Source organism: Lolium perenne, chromosome 4 (assembly GCF_019359855.2).
Source record: "Lolium perenne isolate Kyuss_39 chromosome 4, Kyuss_2.0, whole genome shotgun sequence".
Taxonomy (NCBI): Eukaryota; Viridiplantae; Streptophyta; class Magnoliopsida; order Poales; family Poaceae; genus Lolium; species Lolium perenne.
The window spans coordinates 64,709,839-64,727,651 of NC_067247.2; the positions used below are offsets into that span (position 1 = coordinate 64,709,839).

The following is a 17,813-nucleotide window of genomic DNA, read 5'->3' on the forward strand; positions in this document are numbered from 1 at the left end:
AAGGATATTCTAGAGATATTTATCTCAATGTTTCTTGCGTTTGGTGCCTTTTTTAGTTTTAGCTAATCTATATCTATACATAATAATAAAAGGGGGATTGTTTCCGTCGTCCAACACTTTTTTGGACCAAATTGTCCTCCCACTAACCTGGCCACGTGATGAGTCCCATGAGCGACACGACACGTCCGGTTTCTTGTTCGTCCGTCGCGCAGAATCGTGTCATCGCGCGAGCCTTGAGTCGTGCGCAGTTCGGTTTCCGTCGGCAGATAGAATCAGCTACGGACTCTGATCGCCCAGCCTATACATATACACGCCTGTGCCGAGTTGAGAGACTTGTATCACCTCGGTCGAGCGATGGGTCGGCTGGGCCTAGGCGACGTTTGTCAGATCCACCGTCTGCCAGATCTCGCACCCCAGTCCTGCCCTGTTGAGGAGGATGTAGTGCTAGCTGCAATGATAGCTAAACCGATGATGGTCTCGACAGCGTGGTCGCTAGCATCGATCGACATGGTTTGCCGCTCGGCCCTCCCTGTCGAGGATCCCGGTACAGTCCCTGTCCTTCCTAGCGCCGCATTGGCTGCAGTCAGAGCACGCCTATTCAGATAGCGATGTGAAATTTGGGTTGTCGCCAGATTCTCTGTTGTCTCGGTGGATTCAGTGGTTTAATCTATTGCAAAAGCCGAGCCCTCGTGGCCACGGATGATTCCTCGCGGCCTCGCCTACTCCTATGAGAATACGAGATACAGGGAGAGGGCGTCCGCATATGAAAAATTGTGTCTGGGGCTCTGAACGAACTGTCCTAACTAACCAAAACTAGCACTATTTCAACTGTTCGTATCAATTAACATGTATCATCAGTTTAGTTTGAACACGTATCATCAGTTTAGTTTGAACACGTATCATCAGTGTAGTATTCCCAGTCTGACGATATTATCTTCAGCCGTAGAAGATGCCTGCCAGCTCAATTCCAAGGGCAACTCTGACCGAGACTCATATGTTATGTCGATCATGCTCTGATGCTTCTACAATTTAGGCCAAATAATGTGTGAATAATTCCCTAGAGCCGCTAGCCCTCCCCCCGCGTCCTCTCTCCCTCTGCCGCTGCTCCGGCACCAACGTGCCTGGGGGGGATGATGGAGGCAGCGACCGGCGGTGGCGGAGGCCATCGGTTGCGACGCGCTCTGCGTCTAGGGCGGCGACCTTGGACGAGCGGCGGCAGCTCCTCCTCCACGGCCTCCGGCAGTGGATGGTGGCGGTGGTTGTTGGATCTTGTGCTCGTCGAGATCCATCGACGGTCAATTCCAAGGGCAACTCTGACCGAGACTCATATGTTATGTCGATCATGCTCTGATGCTTCTACAATTTAGGCCAAATAATGTGTGAATAATTCCCTAGAGCCGCTAGCCCTCCCCCCGCGTCCTCTCTCCCTCTGCTGGCCTTTCCGGCACCAACGTGCCTGGGGGGGATGATGGAGGCAGCGACCGGCGGTGGCGGAGGCCACCGGTTGCGACGCGCTCTGCGTCTAGGGCGGTGACCTTGGACGAGCGGCGGCAGCTCCTCCTCCACGGCCTCCGGCAATGGATGGTGGCGGTGGTTGTTGGATCTTGTGCTCGTCGAGATCCATCGACGGCTTCAGCCGGCGGCGTGAGGAAGGGGCGGCGATTTGCAGCCGGGTCACAACCACGCGACTAAACCAAAAACGAGGAGATGAGATATACATCCACAAAAACGATGAGACTGACGAACACGAGGGCACGCGTGACTCATCTTGGTTTCGGCACCCCGATCATGGACTCCTGACCAGGTTGCATAGAACGTCAGCTTCGCCGCTGCCTGAGCTCCTGCTAGCGCGCCATGGAAAAAGAGGGCTTGAAGAACAGAGAGACCAGCAGAGCGACGAGAGGGGAGGCCGCTTCTGTAACATCCATGGACGCGGTGATGGAGATCTCGCCGAGGCGGAACTAGAGGTGACCGTGTACTTCTAGCTGTGGCTGCCATCGTCGACTTGTTGTGGTCCACCGCTGCCCCAAGTGGTATCCGCTGTCAAAATGCGAAGAATTTTTTTATTGTTAGTTACAACGTCATCATATTGGCTTGTTCTGTCATCCCGTTCTTGCTACTTTTTTCTCTTCTAAATATGGATAGGGTGCGAGCATCTATAGTTGCGTCGCGTAACAATTGTGAATCGGTATGTCCCATTGCTGCCTCCCAACACCGTCGCCGAATTGCATCAATGTGTTCTAAAGCGTCCGATCACCACGGCATGGCACTAGCATCACGAGATAAGTTATCTAGAGTAGATATGTTCTCCATCGAATTAAATCTATTTGAAAATTTACCCAGTGCAACGCACGGGTACTTTTGCTAGTCCTCATATATGAAAGGTTTTGTTGTGGTCTAGTCATGTCGCAAAACTGTAGGGTTATCACTATGTAGGTCGACTGAGCTTTTGAACTCACTTTCATTGTGTTGTTTGATTTGTTGATTAGGGATTAAGAAAGTCTAGTAAAATGCTCATCAAGTTAATCCATTGTCTTTGAATACATAACAGAGGTAAAGGTTCCCCTTGAAACAATAGTTTGATCCATACAAGGGGCCCAGTGAAGGATTTTGTCTTGGCAGTCGCGACAAGAAGGGTCCTGAAATCCCCACCACATGGACGGGCCAAACATTATCGTGCACTACCATGCGGGCTGCTACCATGCTCCCGTTCAGACAGCCAGTGGCGCAGAGGTGCCTGTCGGCATGCCACCCTGTCCAGGATGTTTGACGGGGTCATAGTCCTGAAAACACACCCAAAACACGGTCGTCGCCAAATAGGGCCCCAACTAGCACTTGTCGTGCCCATTATTGGTGGTCCAGGATCCAAGTGATCGTAAACGCGCAAGCAGGCTCGTGGCGTGGGAGGTACCATTCGTCAAATGGATTTCACCCTGTTGGCCACATCATGCTTTATTTTTTCTTATATTAGCATGACTACTATGCTACGACTTGTAGATTAAGTTGCTTTATTTTCTTTAAGAATTATATGTTGTTTCTTTCCTTTTGTTTGTTGGTTCCAAAAATAGCATTTTACTACCAAGGTGCAATTTCTGTTTTGGTTCCAGCTTGTGAATGACTTTCTACAAAACAAAAATTGTTCCACTACTATTTCTTGGTGTATTCCCTCTTAATGCCTGCACTACCTTGCGAACTCATTGCTGGACGTTTGCTTTTATATTTGGTGTTACCCAATAAGACCAACTGGCAAATTGGATTAGCCTTCCATTGATTCAGGAAAAATCACAATACTCATGGTTCCTTTTAGCACAACTGGTTCCTTTTGGTACCCAGGGTTCCTTTTACTACTCACGGTTCCTTTTGGTACAGCTGGTTCCTTTTAGTACCCCTGTTTCCTTTTGGTACCACTTGTTCCTTTTTGTACCCATGGTTCCTTTTCGTACATCTGGTTCCTTTTGGTACCCATGGTTCCTTTTGGTACCAATGGTTCCTTTTGGTACACATGGTTCATTTTGGTACCAATGTTTCCTTTTGCTACCCCTGGTTCCTTTTGCTACCCCTGTTTCCTTTTGGTATCAAAAGGATACCAAAATAACCCTGTTACCGCTGGTTCCTTTTCGTACCCCTGGTTCCTTTCCGAACCACCGGTTCCTTTTGGTTCCCGTGGTTCTTTTTGATACCCGTGGTTCCTTTTGGTACCCCTGGTTTCTTTTGGTACCCCTGGTTCCTTTTGGTACCCCTAAGGTGATGGATGGTTTTAATTTGCAGCACCTCAACCTAGTCTATTGTTGAGCACTAGCATCCTTCAGCATTTATCTGTATTATTAGTAAAATTCTGGTTAACACACGGCAGGGGTCTGCGTCTCTGTTTCACCTCTACCGTAACCCCCTCACCAAGATGAAGTTCCTGGAGGATCTTTCGTCAAAAGAGTGTGTTTAGTGCTTGTGTTGTAAGCTTACTTTCGACTTTGTTCATCGAAAAGGAATGTGTAGTGCTTGTGTCCATACTGCATTCGGCAGTGTTTTGTTTGCAAAATGTAAATAATGACCCATTTGGCATTTGGGCACTCCGCCAGTGCTAGTCGATCTTCCTCTGTGAACAAACAAGAAAACTCATCATCGCTATACTAAGATCAGGGCCCTGATGCACACCGCCGACATGATGGTGGTCACACCAAACGCGCCCACGGCTCCGACACCCGGAACCAATGCACTTCGCCATAGTGGACCGTGTGTATGAGCAACAGAGGCATCATGACAGGTAATATATTGACACATAATACAACAGTTTCATCAAACCAAATAGTTCCTTACACTTACACATAGACATAGAGCAGTACAAGTTCATGAATAATGACAGCAAATAGTTCACAACTTCACATAATACAAACTCAGTTCAGAAATTAACATGACCATGCGACCATGACTCAAGGGCTCCAACGTCCAGCAATCCAGCAAGTTCCACAAACGAAAATGCGTAAGACAAACGAAAATGCAGTTTAAGCAAGGCAACAAATTGTCCAGCTCCATGCTTGCATCCATCCATGATCCATCTTCATCATCAGAGATATCATTGACAGATTCAGCTGGAGCTTGACTGCTACAGCTTGTCCTTGTTTCATGGCACACCAGCACGAAAAAACCAAAAGTGCCACTTATCTCTTCACCCTCTTTGCATTCTTACCTTGTGACACCATTTGCTTAATCTCTTGAGGCACCCTCTTTGCATTCTTACCTTGTGACACCATTTTCTTAATCTCTTGAGGCATTACAGTGTTCTTCTCATGGGCAAGAAGGTTCGCCAGAAAGAGTTTCTTCTCTAACTCAGCCCTCTTCTGCACATTGAAATTAAAAGGACATAATGCAGGTCAGTATTTTTGAAACATCATGTACATTCAAATAATAAAGATAAGAATGGTTGCGGAATACACACCGGGTTACACATGACTTTGGGCATCTCTACTCCATTGAACTGCTGAATGCAAAGCATACATGCAAATACACTTGATTCTTTATAACATTCCAGACTAAAACTTGCCCACGCAAATTTTTCACCGACGGTTTGTCTACCTTCGTCGCCAAGGTATGTAAATGGTGAGGTGTAGCCACATCTCCGAAAGGCTTCGTCTACCTTCTTCGCAAAATTTTCATTGATGGTTCCAAGCTCATCTGTTATCGTATTGTTATTGGCATAGACATAGAAGATAGTGACCTCGTTTTTATACTCCATATCAACGAGAAGCACTATGCCTTCTGGTTTTGAATGATAGGATCTTCTTGAATTAGAGGACAAAATAGATGCGAAAAAATAATGTAGTAGAATGTTGATGTATTATCAATGAGTGTATTATGAGTAGAATATTGGACTACTTACGAATCTCTGCTTTAAAATCCGTCCTTGAAATTTCCCAATCTCTTTCATAATCACTTGCACAAATTCTTCATCCAACTGCACTTAAATTTTTTTTGCTATCAAAACAGCTTTTAACTGACAACCAAGGCTATGTTTCTTGCACAAAACTTACCTGATCTTGTGGTTGGATAATGACTCTTTTCTTATTCTGGTCGTTCTTGTTATCATACCACTTGAGGCATTCAACAAAAGCACCGAGAAGATTCAGGGCACTCTTAGGATCATTTATACACTTCAGCAGCTGAGCCCCCGTCATGATAGTCCCATCGACATTTAACAGTTCATCACCATGGCTTCACCAATTAAAAACAATATATGAGTTTACTGATAAAACTAAACAGGCGAACCCTGCCGAATACAATGCATTAGCTGTCAAAACAAACATCTAACGGAGCCTAGTAGAGTCAAAAGTTCAGTGAATAAATGAATAAACTTACTATTTCCTTCACAGATCGCCTCACAGAACGACTGTCCGAGGGAAATAGTAAGTTTATTCATTTATTCACTGAACATTTGACTCTACTAGGCTCCGTTAGATGATTGTTTTGACTGCTAATGCATTGCATTCGGTAGGGTTCGCCTGTTTAGTTTTATCAGTAACTCATATATTGTTTGTAATTGGTAAAGCCATGGTGATGATGTGTTAAATGTGGATGGGACTATCATGACGGGGGCTCAGCTGCTGAAGTGTACAAATGATCCTATGAGTGCCCTGAATCTTCTCGGTGCTTTTGTTGAATGCCTCAAGTGGTATGATAACAAGAACGACCAGAATAAGAAAAGAGTCATTATCCAACCACAAGATCAGGTAAGTTTTGTGCAAGAAACATAGCCTTGGTTGTCAGTTAAAAGCTGTTTTGATAGCAAAAAAAAATTAAGTGCAGTTGGATGAAGAATTTGTGCAAGTGATTATGAAAGAGATTGGGAAATTTCAAGGACGGATTTTAAAGCAGAGATTCATAAGTAGTCCAATATTCTACTCATAATACACTCATTGATAATACATCAACATTCTAATACATTATTTTTTCGCATCTATTTTGTCCTCTAATTCAAGAAGATCCTATCATTCAAGAACCAGAAGGCATAGTGCTTCTCGTTGATATGGAGTATAAAAACGAGGTCACTGTCTTCTATGTCTATGCCAATGATAGTACGATAACAGATGAGCTTGGAACCATCAGTGAAAATTTTGCGAAGAAGGTAGACGAAGCCTTTCGGAGATGTGGCTACACCTCACCATTTACATGCCTTGGCGACGAAGGTAGACAAACCGTCGGTGAAATATTTTCGTGGGCAAGTTTTAGTCTGCAATGTTATAAAGAATCAAGTGTATTTGCATGTATGCTTTGCATTCAGCAGTTCAATGGAGTAAAGATGCCCAAAGTCATGTGTAACCTGGTGTGTATTCCGCAACCATTCTTATCTTTATTATTTGAATGTACATGATGTTTCAAAAATGCTGATCTGCATTATGTCCTTTTAATTTCAATGTGTCTAGAAGAGGGTTGAGTTAGAGAAGAAACTCTTTCTGGCCAACCTTCTTGCCCACGAGAAGAACACTGTAATGCCTCAAGAGATTAAGAAAATGGTGTCACAAGGTAAGAATGCAAAGAGGGTGCCTCAAGAGATTAAGCAAATGGTGTCACAAGGTAAGAATGCAAAGAGGGTGAAGAGATAAGTGGCACTTTTGGTTTTTTCGTGCTGGTGTGCCATGAAACAAGGACGAGCTGTAGCAGTCAAGCTCCAGCTGAATCTGTCAATGATATCTCTGATGATGAAGATGGATCATGGATGGATGCAAGCATGGAGCTGGACAATTTGTTGCCTTGCTTAAACTGCATTTTCGTTTGTCTTATACATTTTCGTTTGTGGAACTTGCTGGATGTTGGAGCCCTTGAGTCATGGTCGCATGGTCATGTTAATTTCTGAACTGAGTTTGTATTATGTGAAGTTGTGAACTATTTGCTGTCATTATTCATGAACTTGTACTGCTCTATGTCTATGTGTAAGTGTAAGGAACTATTTGGTTTGATGAAACTGTTGTATTATGTGTCAATATATTACCTGTCATGATGCCTCTGTTGCTCATGCACACGGTCCACTATGGCGAAGTGCATTGGTTCCGGGTGTTGGAGCCGTGGGGCGTGCTTGGTGTGACCACCATCATGTCGGCGGTGTGTATCAGGGCAGCTGCGTTGCCGCGGTGCCCTGATCTTAGTATAGTGATGATTACTTTTCTTGTTTGTTCACAGAGGAAGATCGACTAGCAGTGGCGGAGTGCCCAAATGCCAAATGGGTCATTATTTACATTTTGCAAAGAAAACACTACCGAATGCAGTATTGACACGAGCACTAAGCATTCATTTTCGACGAACAAAGTCGAAAGTAAGCTTACAACACAAGCACTAAACACACTCTTTTGACGAAAGATCCTCCAGGAACTTCATCTTGGTGGGGGGTTACGGTAGAGGTGAAACAGAGACGCAGACCCCCTGCCGTGTGTTAACCAGAATTTTACTAATAATACAGATAAATGCTGAAGGATGCGAGTGCTCAACAATAGACTAGGTCAGGTGCTGCAAATTAAAAGCATCCATCACCTTAGGGGTACCAAAAGGAACCACGGGTATCAAAACAAACCACGGGAACCAAAAGGAACCGGTGGTTTTTTGGAACCAGGGGTAGCAAAAGGAAATATTGGTACCAAAATGAACCATGTGTACCATAAGGAACCATGGGTACCAAAAGGAACTAGACGTACGAAAAGGAACCATGAGTACAAAAAGGAACCAGTGGTACCAAAAGGAACCAGTAGTACCAAAAGGAAACAGGGGTACTAAAAGGAACCAGTTGTACCAAAAGAAACCGAAATAGGGGTACCAAAAGGAACCCTGGGTACCAAAAGGAACCAGTTGTGCTGAAAGGAACCATGAGTATTAAAAGGCACCAGGGGTACGAAAAGGAACCGGGGGTATTAAAAGGAACCAGGTATGCCAAAATTGACGTCATTTGGACATGGTCGAAAAAATCACTTTTTTTAAGGACAAATCGTTTGGTCTCACTCAAACCAGCTTTTCTAACAACATGATTTTTTCGACCACCTCTAAATCACCTCAAATTTCCTACACATGATCTTCTAGAGGAACATAGACAGGGGCAGCAGCAGTGTTGGCAGGGGCTGCATCTTTTCTGCGCCAAAAGTAGCGGCCGCTTTTGCGCTGGCGAGCTGGTCAGCGTGGCCCACTTTGACCTGGCCATGGCTGCATCGTCCGGACGCCGGAGGCGGCACCGGTGCGCGGCGGCGGAGGGCCAGGCCACTGCGCGTCGCATGCCACGCCATCGGCGCGCCGTCCTCGTCGCTGGGTTGCCCATGGAAGAGAGTCGACGGCCATGCCGTCCGCCCTTCCCGGCGGTCAAGAGGCGTCGCCGTCCGCCCGCCGTCGCTTGCGGCCACGGCCGCGGCGTCGAGCAGGAGCTCGCCTGGTGCTGTCGTCATCGCGGCCGTTGCCGGCGTCGTCGTTGCCGGCGTCGTCGTTGCCACCATCTGTAAGGTGCGCGGCCGACACAGAGTGTGCATCCGACCATGTTGATGGATATGGGGTAGGTGAGGGTCTGGATTGTGGGCGCTTGGGACATGGAGCCTGCCGGAACGATTTCCACGATCTCGAGGACGGCGTGTCGGCGAATGGCGGCGGGGTTCCGGGTGCGCGCTGTCAAGCGGAACGTGGCCATGTCGGTGAGGGTGCGAGTGTCGGCATGGAGACTCTCCACCCAACAGTCGCCATGCAGCAAGAACTCGGCCGTCGTCAAGTGCCTGGCTTGCGTAGGGATCGGAGCTCGAGCTCGACGCGTTGATCAAGCCTGTCGCAGCCGGCGTGGGCAAGCTTGCACCAGGGACGCAGGTTGAGTGAGAACCTTGGGTTGCTGAGGTAGTGGTCGCCGGAGATGCGGTTCCGGTCATGCTGAGACCCGAAGATGATGAGGAAATCCTCGGGGTGGTGGAGGTGGATGGAGAAGTCGTTGGCTTGGAGGGCGAACGTCGAGCAGAGCAGGCCTGCGACCTCGCCGGCGGTGACCGTGGGCCTTGTTTCAGTGATGGTCGCAACCATGGCACGGCGCAGGACCACCTTAGCCTCCTCCATCTCGGCGGTGCACGGCATGATGGCGCGCATAGGCTCCGCGTGGGTAGTTACGGGCGCTGATGTGGTCACCGAGGCGCGGCCGTCGTGCAGCGGCGGTGGAGGGGGTGCGGTCACCAGGGCGCGCACAGTGGGCTGCGGTGGCGGCGGGGGTGGTGGTGGTGGCGCACGGCGAGCAGGGCCAGGGCACGCTGTGGGGGAGGGAGCCGGGCGCGGTCGTACTCACGCTGCTCCCAACCCTCCGCGTCCGCGCCGCGAGGTGCCGCATCGACAACGCGATGGACCTCCGAGCGGGGGCCGAGGCGGGTGGTGGCGGCGCGCGCTGAGGCGCCGCCGGTTGCGGGGCCGGAGAGGGTGCACGCGGTGGTGGTGGCGGCGGCGGCGTGCGGGCCACCTCGCTGTAGCTGCGCGAACCGCGGCTGGAGGAGCCGTCATCGGAGGACAGCCACCGGTCGTTCCGGCAGCAATGGTCGTCGCTGCTGCCGTGGGAGGACATGACGCAGGCGGAGGGAGGGGGGAGAGGGGGAGGACCTACCGTCAAGGCTCGGTGGCGGCGGGGCTACAGGTTGGGGGTGGGAGAGCTCAGGCTGCATCTAGAATCGTGCGGAGCCATCTCATAGGGCACCTTCTTTAATTTCGTGTACTCATAGCGTGTGTTTTCGTGCCTAGAGAGATGTGGGTTAGAATGATTGAGCTTGCTATTTATGTTTGATACGCGCCATTTAACCTTCTCCTGGACAAAATTTCTTCTGAATATTAATCAGTTGTTTGGAAAAGTAATACAAAATTGCAACCTTTAAGGGATGATGCGCATGTACTCTGGCTACAAAAGGAGCATATGCGTACGAGAATGGTTGCGTTGGAATGTTTTAGATTGCACGTATCCATCTCGCCAGTTTAGAGTTTTTGCACGTATGAAAAATTTAAGCAATACGGTCTGGTTTGTTTCTCCCCCTTGTCAATCTGAAAAAAACACACTAAATTTCTTCTCTGTTAGCGAATTAAGTAAATATTGAGAAAACAATACCTGGACAAGTGAATTCCTCAAAGAAAAAAAACCTGGACAAGTAAATGTCAATCATTTGTTTTCTGAATCACGGACCTTGCTGTATCTAGCTATAGTTTGTAAATAATGGCTGGTCAGGAGATTTTTTACTTAACAAGCCAAGATCTACAATCTACATTATATGTGAAATGTGTCCCTTTGAACACATCTTCAGTAATTCTTTTTCAGTGTTAACCATATGCATTAATGAGCATACATTGTGTTTTCCAGTCAGGGCTCCATACTCCATAGCCAGTTATCTCTTTCTTTGAAATTTGTCTGATGGGGTTCCTTTAGCACTTCATCATCTTTGAACTTTAGATTGTATCCTTACAGCTCCTGTCATATGAGGTTAGAATTTGATGAGGTTAACATCATGGGAACTTGTCTCTTACGATTTATTGCATCAAATATTATTATACTGTAAAGTACAGTTAGCATTTATCAACAATTATCTAAAATGTGCTTGTTGTTTCCATGTACTCCCTTTGTCTGGAAAAAAGATGTCGCAGATTTGCCTAGATACGCATGTATCTAGACATGTTTTAGTGTACAGATACATGCGTATCTAGATAAATCTTCGACATCTTTTTCCGGATGAAGGGAGTATTAAACACATGTAGACCACCATGAAGTTGCCTTTTACTACGCGATTAGAAACTTTCTCCCTTTTACTGACAACAGATTTACACAGGCTAAGAAAAAAATATTCGAGCTCGTTCAACTCTTAGACAGAAAAGAGAAAAGGTGAATCGTAATTATACTCACAGGCAAAAGCAGAAGCGTACTCCAGAATTTTTGGAAGAAACGCTACACGAGGTTTAGTTTTTGCCTATACGAGTGTTTATTTATATTAATCTTTAAAAACTTGATAATCTGCGACATAGCTGACCTTAAAAAATAAAGAAATAATACTCATGGTTACAACTCACCTTTTTTGGAATTAAAAGAAAATTATCTCGCCTCTTGGTAGTTCAGAAGTCCAAATAATTTTGGATGTTACATACAAATGCTTTCCTGTATTTACCCCCAATAGTATACAAAGATGTTAAACTGTTTTGGTTATTTACATTATTTCACACATAATTCATTTTGGAGCTACCTTTTTTTTCACTAGTTAGTGAAATTGTACATATTGCAGCTTAGAGAAGTCCAAATAATTTTGGATGTTACATACAAATGCTTTCCTGTTTTTATCCCCAATAGTATACAAAGATGTTAAACTGTTTTTCGATTTTTTTACATTTTTTCGCACATAATTCATTTTAACGCTACCTTTTTTTTCACAAGTTAGTGAAATTGTACCTATTGCATATAAACCATTATTCATTATCTTGTATGTGAGCTTGTCCAAATTCATTTCAGAGATGTTACTGACGCATATTTATAGTGTATGTGCCTATATGTTTCTTTGTATGCAATCTCTACTTTAGTTTCATTAGTTTATTCAAATGAATTTACACTTTATTGGGTGAGACATCTTACACCTGGTTATACATGTATTACATTGTTGCTACTATTGTACTTCATTTTTGTTAAGGTTTGGAGAACATCTTCACATGTAATAGCTATGATGTTAACATGTCCAAAGTGCAAACATATTCGTTTTCTGGTTTGTAGTAACTCATCTCAGGTAGTATTTTTTCCCTTACTGATTACCTTTTTCGGTTTATAATTTTCTGTTTTAGTCACTTAGTATATCTTGTTTGCTTTCCCGTACTCAAGTATGCAAAGCATTTGCTCAAAGAGGTATTTCTCTTTTTCTTGGGTTTTCAGAATGAAGCACCTGGCTTTAAGTATAACTCTCATGGAAGGGTGGCACACGCTGGTTTTAATGCAAAGGTGAGTCAGGGGTCTTCTTTCGAGGAACATGTAGGTTGATGCGACCTATTTATCTTTATTGTTTGTAAAATTTCAGTCAGACATTGGAAAAGGGTGTTCTCGGTAAATCATCGTTTGTGTGTCAATTCATCAGGTCCATGAGTATTCTGACAGTGAAAGAGAGGAATTAGAGTATGAAACAGAAATCGAGGATATGGAGAGCTCACCAACATATGGAAGAGAAAATGAGCTGGATGAAAATAATTGATATGAACGTTTCAAAAAAAAAAATTTGATATGATCAAGACCTAGAAGAAGACTTCGGTTTTACTTCTATGTCAGATGAAGAGATTGAGGTGAGTTACTACTTACCTGTTGAATTCACTTTAAACTCTTATTTATATTTAAATAACATGAACGTACATTAACCTGAAAAGGCCAATAAGATGAACTGTACATGATAATTTTCTGCATAACTATAGGTAGGAATATAGCATCGTTTGGTAGTTATTGAGTCTGACAATAGGTATATATTTTATTTTTTTGTTTTGTAACTATGATAGTACATCAGCACTAATATCTACAACCAATTTACCGATAGGATGATACAAGCTTATATTTGAAACAACTCTTCGTTTCCATGATATGTATCATGGAACAAGCTCATATTGAAATTGAAAGGAGCACTTGGAGTTGATTCTTTGTTTTACATAATGACTAGCACCATATGCAGATGCGTTATGGATGTTGCATTATAGGTTTCGATGTTCTGCTCTTTGCGAGGAAGATCATTGCTCACATGACAGTCTTACAGGATTTTGACTTGAGACATCTTGTAGAAGCAGACAAGCAGTGTATATTAATGCACTTTCTTAATGTTCATTTGATTAACATAGTTGGCTTGATGTATTTATTGGTTGTCAATTCGCTAAAACTACCCTTGGCAACCAGAAGTTTGTTATTCCGTATATCTTATTCTACTGTAAATACATAAGATTGTACTGTTGTCTTACTCTGACTCTCCGCCTTTATGCCCTTTTTTTTATTCTTTAGCATCATCCTCTCCAACTTGTTTCTGCTGCAGGAACAAGAACCTAAGAGGGAACCAAGGAAGCACCGCCGCAAGGTGATCGACTCTGATGATGAATCTTCACCGCCGAGGAAACAACCTCTCAAACGTGGAAAGGCAATTGTTTTTGACAGTGATGATGAGTGAGAAAAACTATCAGCACAAAAGTGTCACCGTATGAGTTTTTTATATGGAGTCTGGTAGCTTCGTTTATTTCCCTTATTTGCGCGACGAAAGTTGGACATGTTTATGGATGGGATGCTTAGTTCCTCACTGTCAGTTATTCTCATCAACACAGAGCATGTTTGTGTTTTTTTTCCCATCCTTCTGTCCATGGACGAGTTGATCAAGCTGGGTAAAAAAAACTCTGCTATTTTTGTATTTCTCGTTCGTTCTTGCTCTTGGAGTGCACTTGCCTCAATTCATCCGTGATTCGATTCTCTCCAAAATTTTATACAGAACTTGTGTCACAATCAATCTCACGGACGCACATAAAGATCCGACGCACATAAAGATCCAACAGCATGCGCACCGAAAAAAAATTGTGTCGCCTAATCTGTATGATCCAAAGGGAATGACTCGAATCACAGTATGCCCATCAAGAGTACGGACAACTTTTCTCCGGAATTCTTGACGCCGCTAGAATTGCATCATCCTGTGGCGCCACTAGTATCTAAAGAAGCACTACTTTTTCAAATGCTTCGTGCAGTCACTTTCCACCGCAATTTCGCGCACCCGAGACTCGTGTAGTTTATTTGTTCTGAATTCTGAGATGTCGACTTGTGTAGTAAGTTGCTGCCGGGTCAGCAGAAAAATGAACCGCAAAACGAAACGGAAACGAGCAAGCAAGGCAAAGTATCGTTCCGGATCGCATCGGGCCCGTCACGGGTGGGCCCACGCCGTAGCCCGCAATCCAGCAACGTTTCTTCCTCCTCCTGCTTCCCCTCGCCCACTTTTGAGTTTTGACCCAAACAAACTCCGTTCCCCTTCCCACCGACGCGAGCGACCCGACCGGATTCCCCCTACCCCCAAACCCTAGCCAGCTCGCCTCCCCGCCGGGCCCGATGCGGAGGCGGCTCCTGGAGGGCGCGATGGCGCTCGCGGTGTCGCCGGACGCCAACTCGTCGGGCGCCGCGTCCCCCCCGCCGTCGTCGGCGGCGGCGTCGGGCCCGATGTCGTGGCTGTCGGGGTGCCACGGGGCGTGGTACAGCCTGGCCGTGATGCTGCCCTCGCTGGCCTTCGTGGGGTTCCTGGCCTGGCAGGCGCGGCGTAGCTTCCGCCGGCTCAGCTACGGCCGCTCCCACGTCGTCGTCGTCGCCTACTACGCGCTCCTCTGGGCCGTTGCCGTCCTCAACCTCCTCTGGTGCTTCCTGCAGGTCCGGCTCGCCCGCCTCCTTTACTCTTTTTTTTTTCTTCTGCTTCTCATATTGGTGGCTCATTCATAGAAACCCTTGCTCAGCTCGGTAGTTGATTTTATCGCCAAATCTGATGCACATATGATGTGGCGTAGTTTTAGGTCCGTTCTAGACTTGCGACTCTACTACCGAAGTAGGTATAAACGAATTCAATTGGGCATCATCACGTTGTGTGGGATCATCAGCTGCCAGAAAGACTGAACCGCTGATTTGTGAATAACGTTCTTAGTCTTCATGGACAGGGAAACTTTTGTATGCTTGTCAGTGTATTATTGACGAGCAGAATAAGTCGGTACAAGCTAGGTGGACTTTTCATTAGGCACATTCGCCTCGCATACATAAGTTCTGCATTTTGGTGTTTCAACCTGGCAATCGATTAAGTGGAAGAAGGGTACGTTTTAGGCTGTAATGATTAGTCAGTAGCAAGCTCTGGTAGGCATCTATTGATGTTCAAAACTACAAAAAACTTTAGTGCATATTGGCCTGGTATTAGATTCAGATTGTCTGAGTACACATTTTGCCTGGTGGTTAGGTTCAGATTTAGGTGTATGTGTTGAGTAATTCTACCGATCTAATGGATAATTGAATGGGCAACTCCTGCTCATATGCACGTGATTTCTTACCTATTTCATCTTTAGTAATGTTGCCCATATGCCATATGTACAATGTATATTGTCTGTTTTCTCTTATTCTTCTATAACACTTATTTTATTGCTTCATTGGCAGGTGTGGCAGTGTATGCCTGATAGGGCCTTTTCATGGAATGTGCTCTCATTGTTTACCAAATCTGGAATGCTATTCTTGGAAGTTAGTCTTATAGCATTTCTGCTTCAAGGAAATGAAACCAGTGGTTACGAGTCTTTGGCACGCACTTTTGTTATCTCTGGAGCTGTAGTTTGTGCCGACGTACTGCTCAAGGTATGTTACTGCTCCACCGTGCTACGTTTCATGATTCTGTGATATCTTATCATTATTTGTAATAAAATATCCTACTGAAATAATCAAACTAAATTCACTAGTTATCAGGTCCATCATGTTCTTTCTCTTTTAAATAGAATAATATGGTCACCAGTGTTTCATATTTGACTGTGTATTGCAAGTCGTTATGTGTGTTTTGTTTTGATGCTAGACCTTGAAGGCTCTAGTCTCTTCTAACTGTAAAATGAGTTTTTGGCTGCTCTAAAAAGAATACCCCATGACCTAACTCTTCAGACCTATATTGCATCATATTATGTTGCAGATGGTGCTTGAGCAATTGTTTTTGTCATGCGTTATAGCTAGGGAGTATTATGTTAGCTTTGGACTCATGTTTCCTCCTTCTGCAGACTATATATGTATTTGGCTTTAGCGTTCCTTTGTTTATTGATGCTGACCAAGGAACTGGTGGGAAATGGGGTCTATGGATTCTTCACAAACTGGTGCTTACAGGAGTATATGGCGTGATTGTGTTCATGTATCACTCAAGGTGGAGGGACAGGCTGCCTGGTAATTGGTTACACTTCCGCTGTATTATTCTGTATGCTTCAAGCTCTGCTGGGATGCACGTTACAGTCCTGCCAAGCCCGCAAAAAGAGCTGAGTTACCACAAAATGAATCACTAAACTCCTGTAATGAAAAATCTGGATGCTGGAAAGCACAAAGCAAGCTGAAGCTTGCATCCCTAATCTGTTGTTTTGATGATCATCATTTTCTAATGAATGTCATGATCTTCCTATTGCAGCAAAACCGGCATATTACCACTATGTGTGTGCAATGCTGTTACTGAATGCCTTATCGCTGTTTGGCTGTTTCCTTGCTGCTTGTGGAGCTGGATTTGGTTTATGGTACGTAAAGAATACTATATTAGTCCATTCTGTATCTGAGAGCAATATTTGAGCATTTTGTGTTGTGCAGGTTGTATAATCTCACTAGTGTCTGTTACCATTCTCTTTACCTTCCACTGCTCTATGTGACATTCTTAGCAGACTTCTTCCAGGTACCTTCTTTCATATGAATTTAATACTTTGGTTTTCGTAGTGCCATCTTCTTGAGCTTAAGCAGTGCTTTTATGTGCCTATTTGTTCTTATACTGATTGTTTGGGTTTTGTTTGTTTATCTGTGTGATTGTAGGAGGAAGATATGCTTCTCGAGAATGTATACTACTCCGAGATGAAAGATGCTGGGTTCTTTGATGCTGACTGGGATTAATCTACATATAGCCAGATTACCACGCTGTATGTGACTCGCTTGAATGCAGATTTGCAGGGTGTAGCTTCATTCTGGAAACTGAATCTTAGAACAGAGATTGTACCATAACGAGTAACAACCATCATAATCAATGAAAATATGTAAATTTATTGGTATATATACTCTTAACCTGTGTTTGTTATCGTCGGTTGCCCAACTTAACAATGGATGGATAAAAATTGTGGTTATTCTCTCACCTCAAGAATTAGCTCTGTTTGATTTGCCACTATATGAAAATGCCATATCACCCACAAGATGCCCTAGAAGCCTGAAATCCTGAACTGGTGCTACATGTATGCAAGACTTTCCTTGGTTATTTGATTTGGTAGTATTTTGAAGTCTGGCTGTATCAACTTTTTTTAACTGCCTCCTTGTACCAATCGTTATAGTATGGTTATGTGCAAAATTTGTTCTTGGTGTAGTAATCAATAGGTATTTCGAGTTGCCAGTAGATGTAGTATCCAAGTACGAAATTCTGAGATTCAAGGGCGTGAGAGCATCTCCGTTTGGGAACGGGCCAAACCGGCATCAATACGACGGTCTCATAGAAATTTTTAGCTAAAATAAAGATTTCCATTTTAGTTATAAATTATAAATTTGCTACAAGTTTGCTACACTTCTAGCCTACTGGCCGTGGGTTGGACGGCCCCGCCTCGTCGAATCCAAGCGTCTCGTATGCCGC

At 44.7% G+C, this 17,813-nt stretch overlaps 1 protein-coding gene and 1 long non-coding RNA gene across 3 annotated transcripts; both read left to right on the forward strand.

Moving 5' to 3' along the window:
- The first annotated feature begins 10,102 nt into the window (after positions 1-10,102).
- LOC127292785 (uncharacterized) lies at positions 10,103-13,876 on the forward strand. Of its 2 annotated transcripts, XR_007845389.2 has the most exons (4): positions 10,103-11,419; positions 12,377-12,442; positions 12,576-12,777; positions 13,506-13,876. It is a non-coding gene; the product is annotated as an uncharacterized lncRNA (long non-coding RNA). The 2 variants fall into 2 exon arrangements; XR_007845388.2 differs by lacking the exon at positions 10,103-11,419 and having other exon boundaries at positions 12,241-12,442; positions 13,506-13,875.
- A 562-nt stretch (positions 13,877-14,438) lies between these two features.
- On the forward strand, positions 14,439-17,247 carry LOC127292786 (protein CANDIDATE G-PROTEIN COUPLED RECEPTOR 2). The gene is made up of 6 exons (XM_051322239.2): positions 14,439-14,866; positions 15,632-15,823; positions 16,231-16,390; positions 16,626-16,728; positions 16,799-16,880; positions 17,015-17,247. The coding sequence occupies exons 1-6, from the start codon at positions 14,555-14,557 to the stop codon at positions 17,090-17,092; spliced, it is 927 nt and encodes a 308-aa protein (XP_051178199.1). The 5' UTR covers positions 14,439-14,554; the 3' UTR covers positions 17,093-17,247.
- The last annotated feature ends 566 nt before the right edge of the window (positions 17,248-17,813 follow it).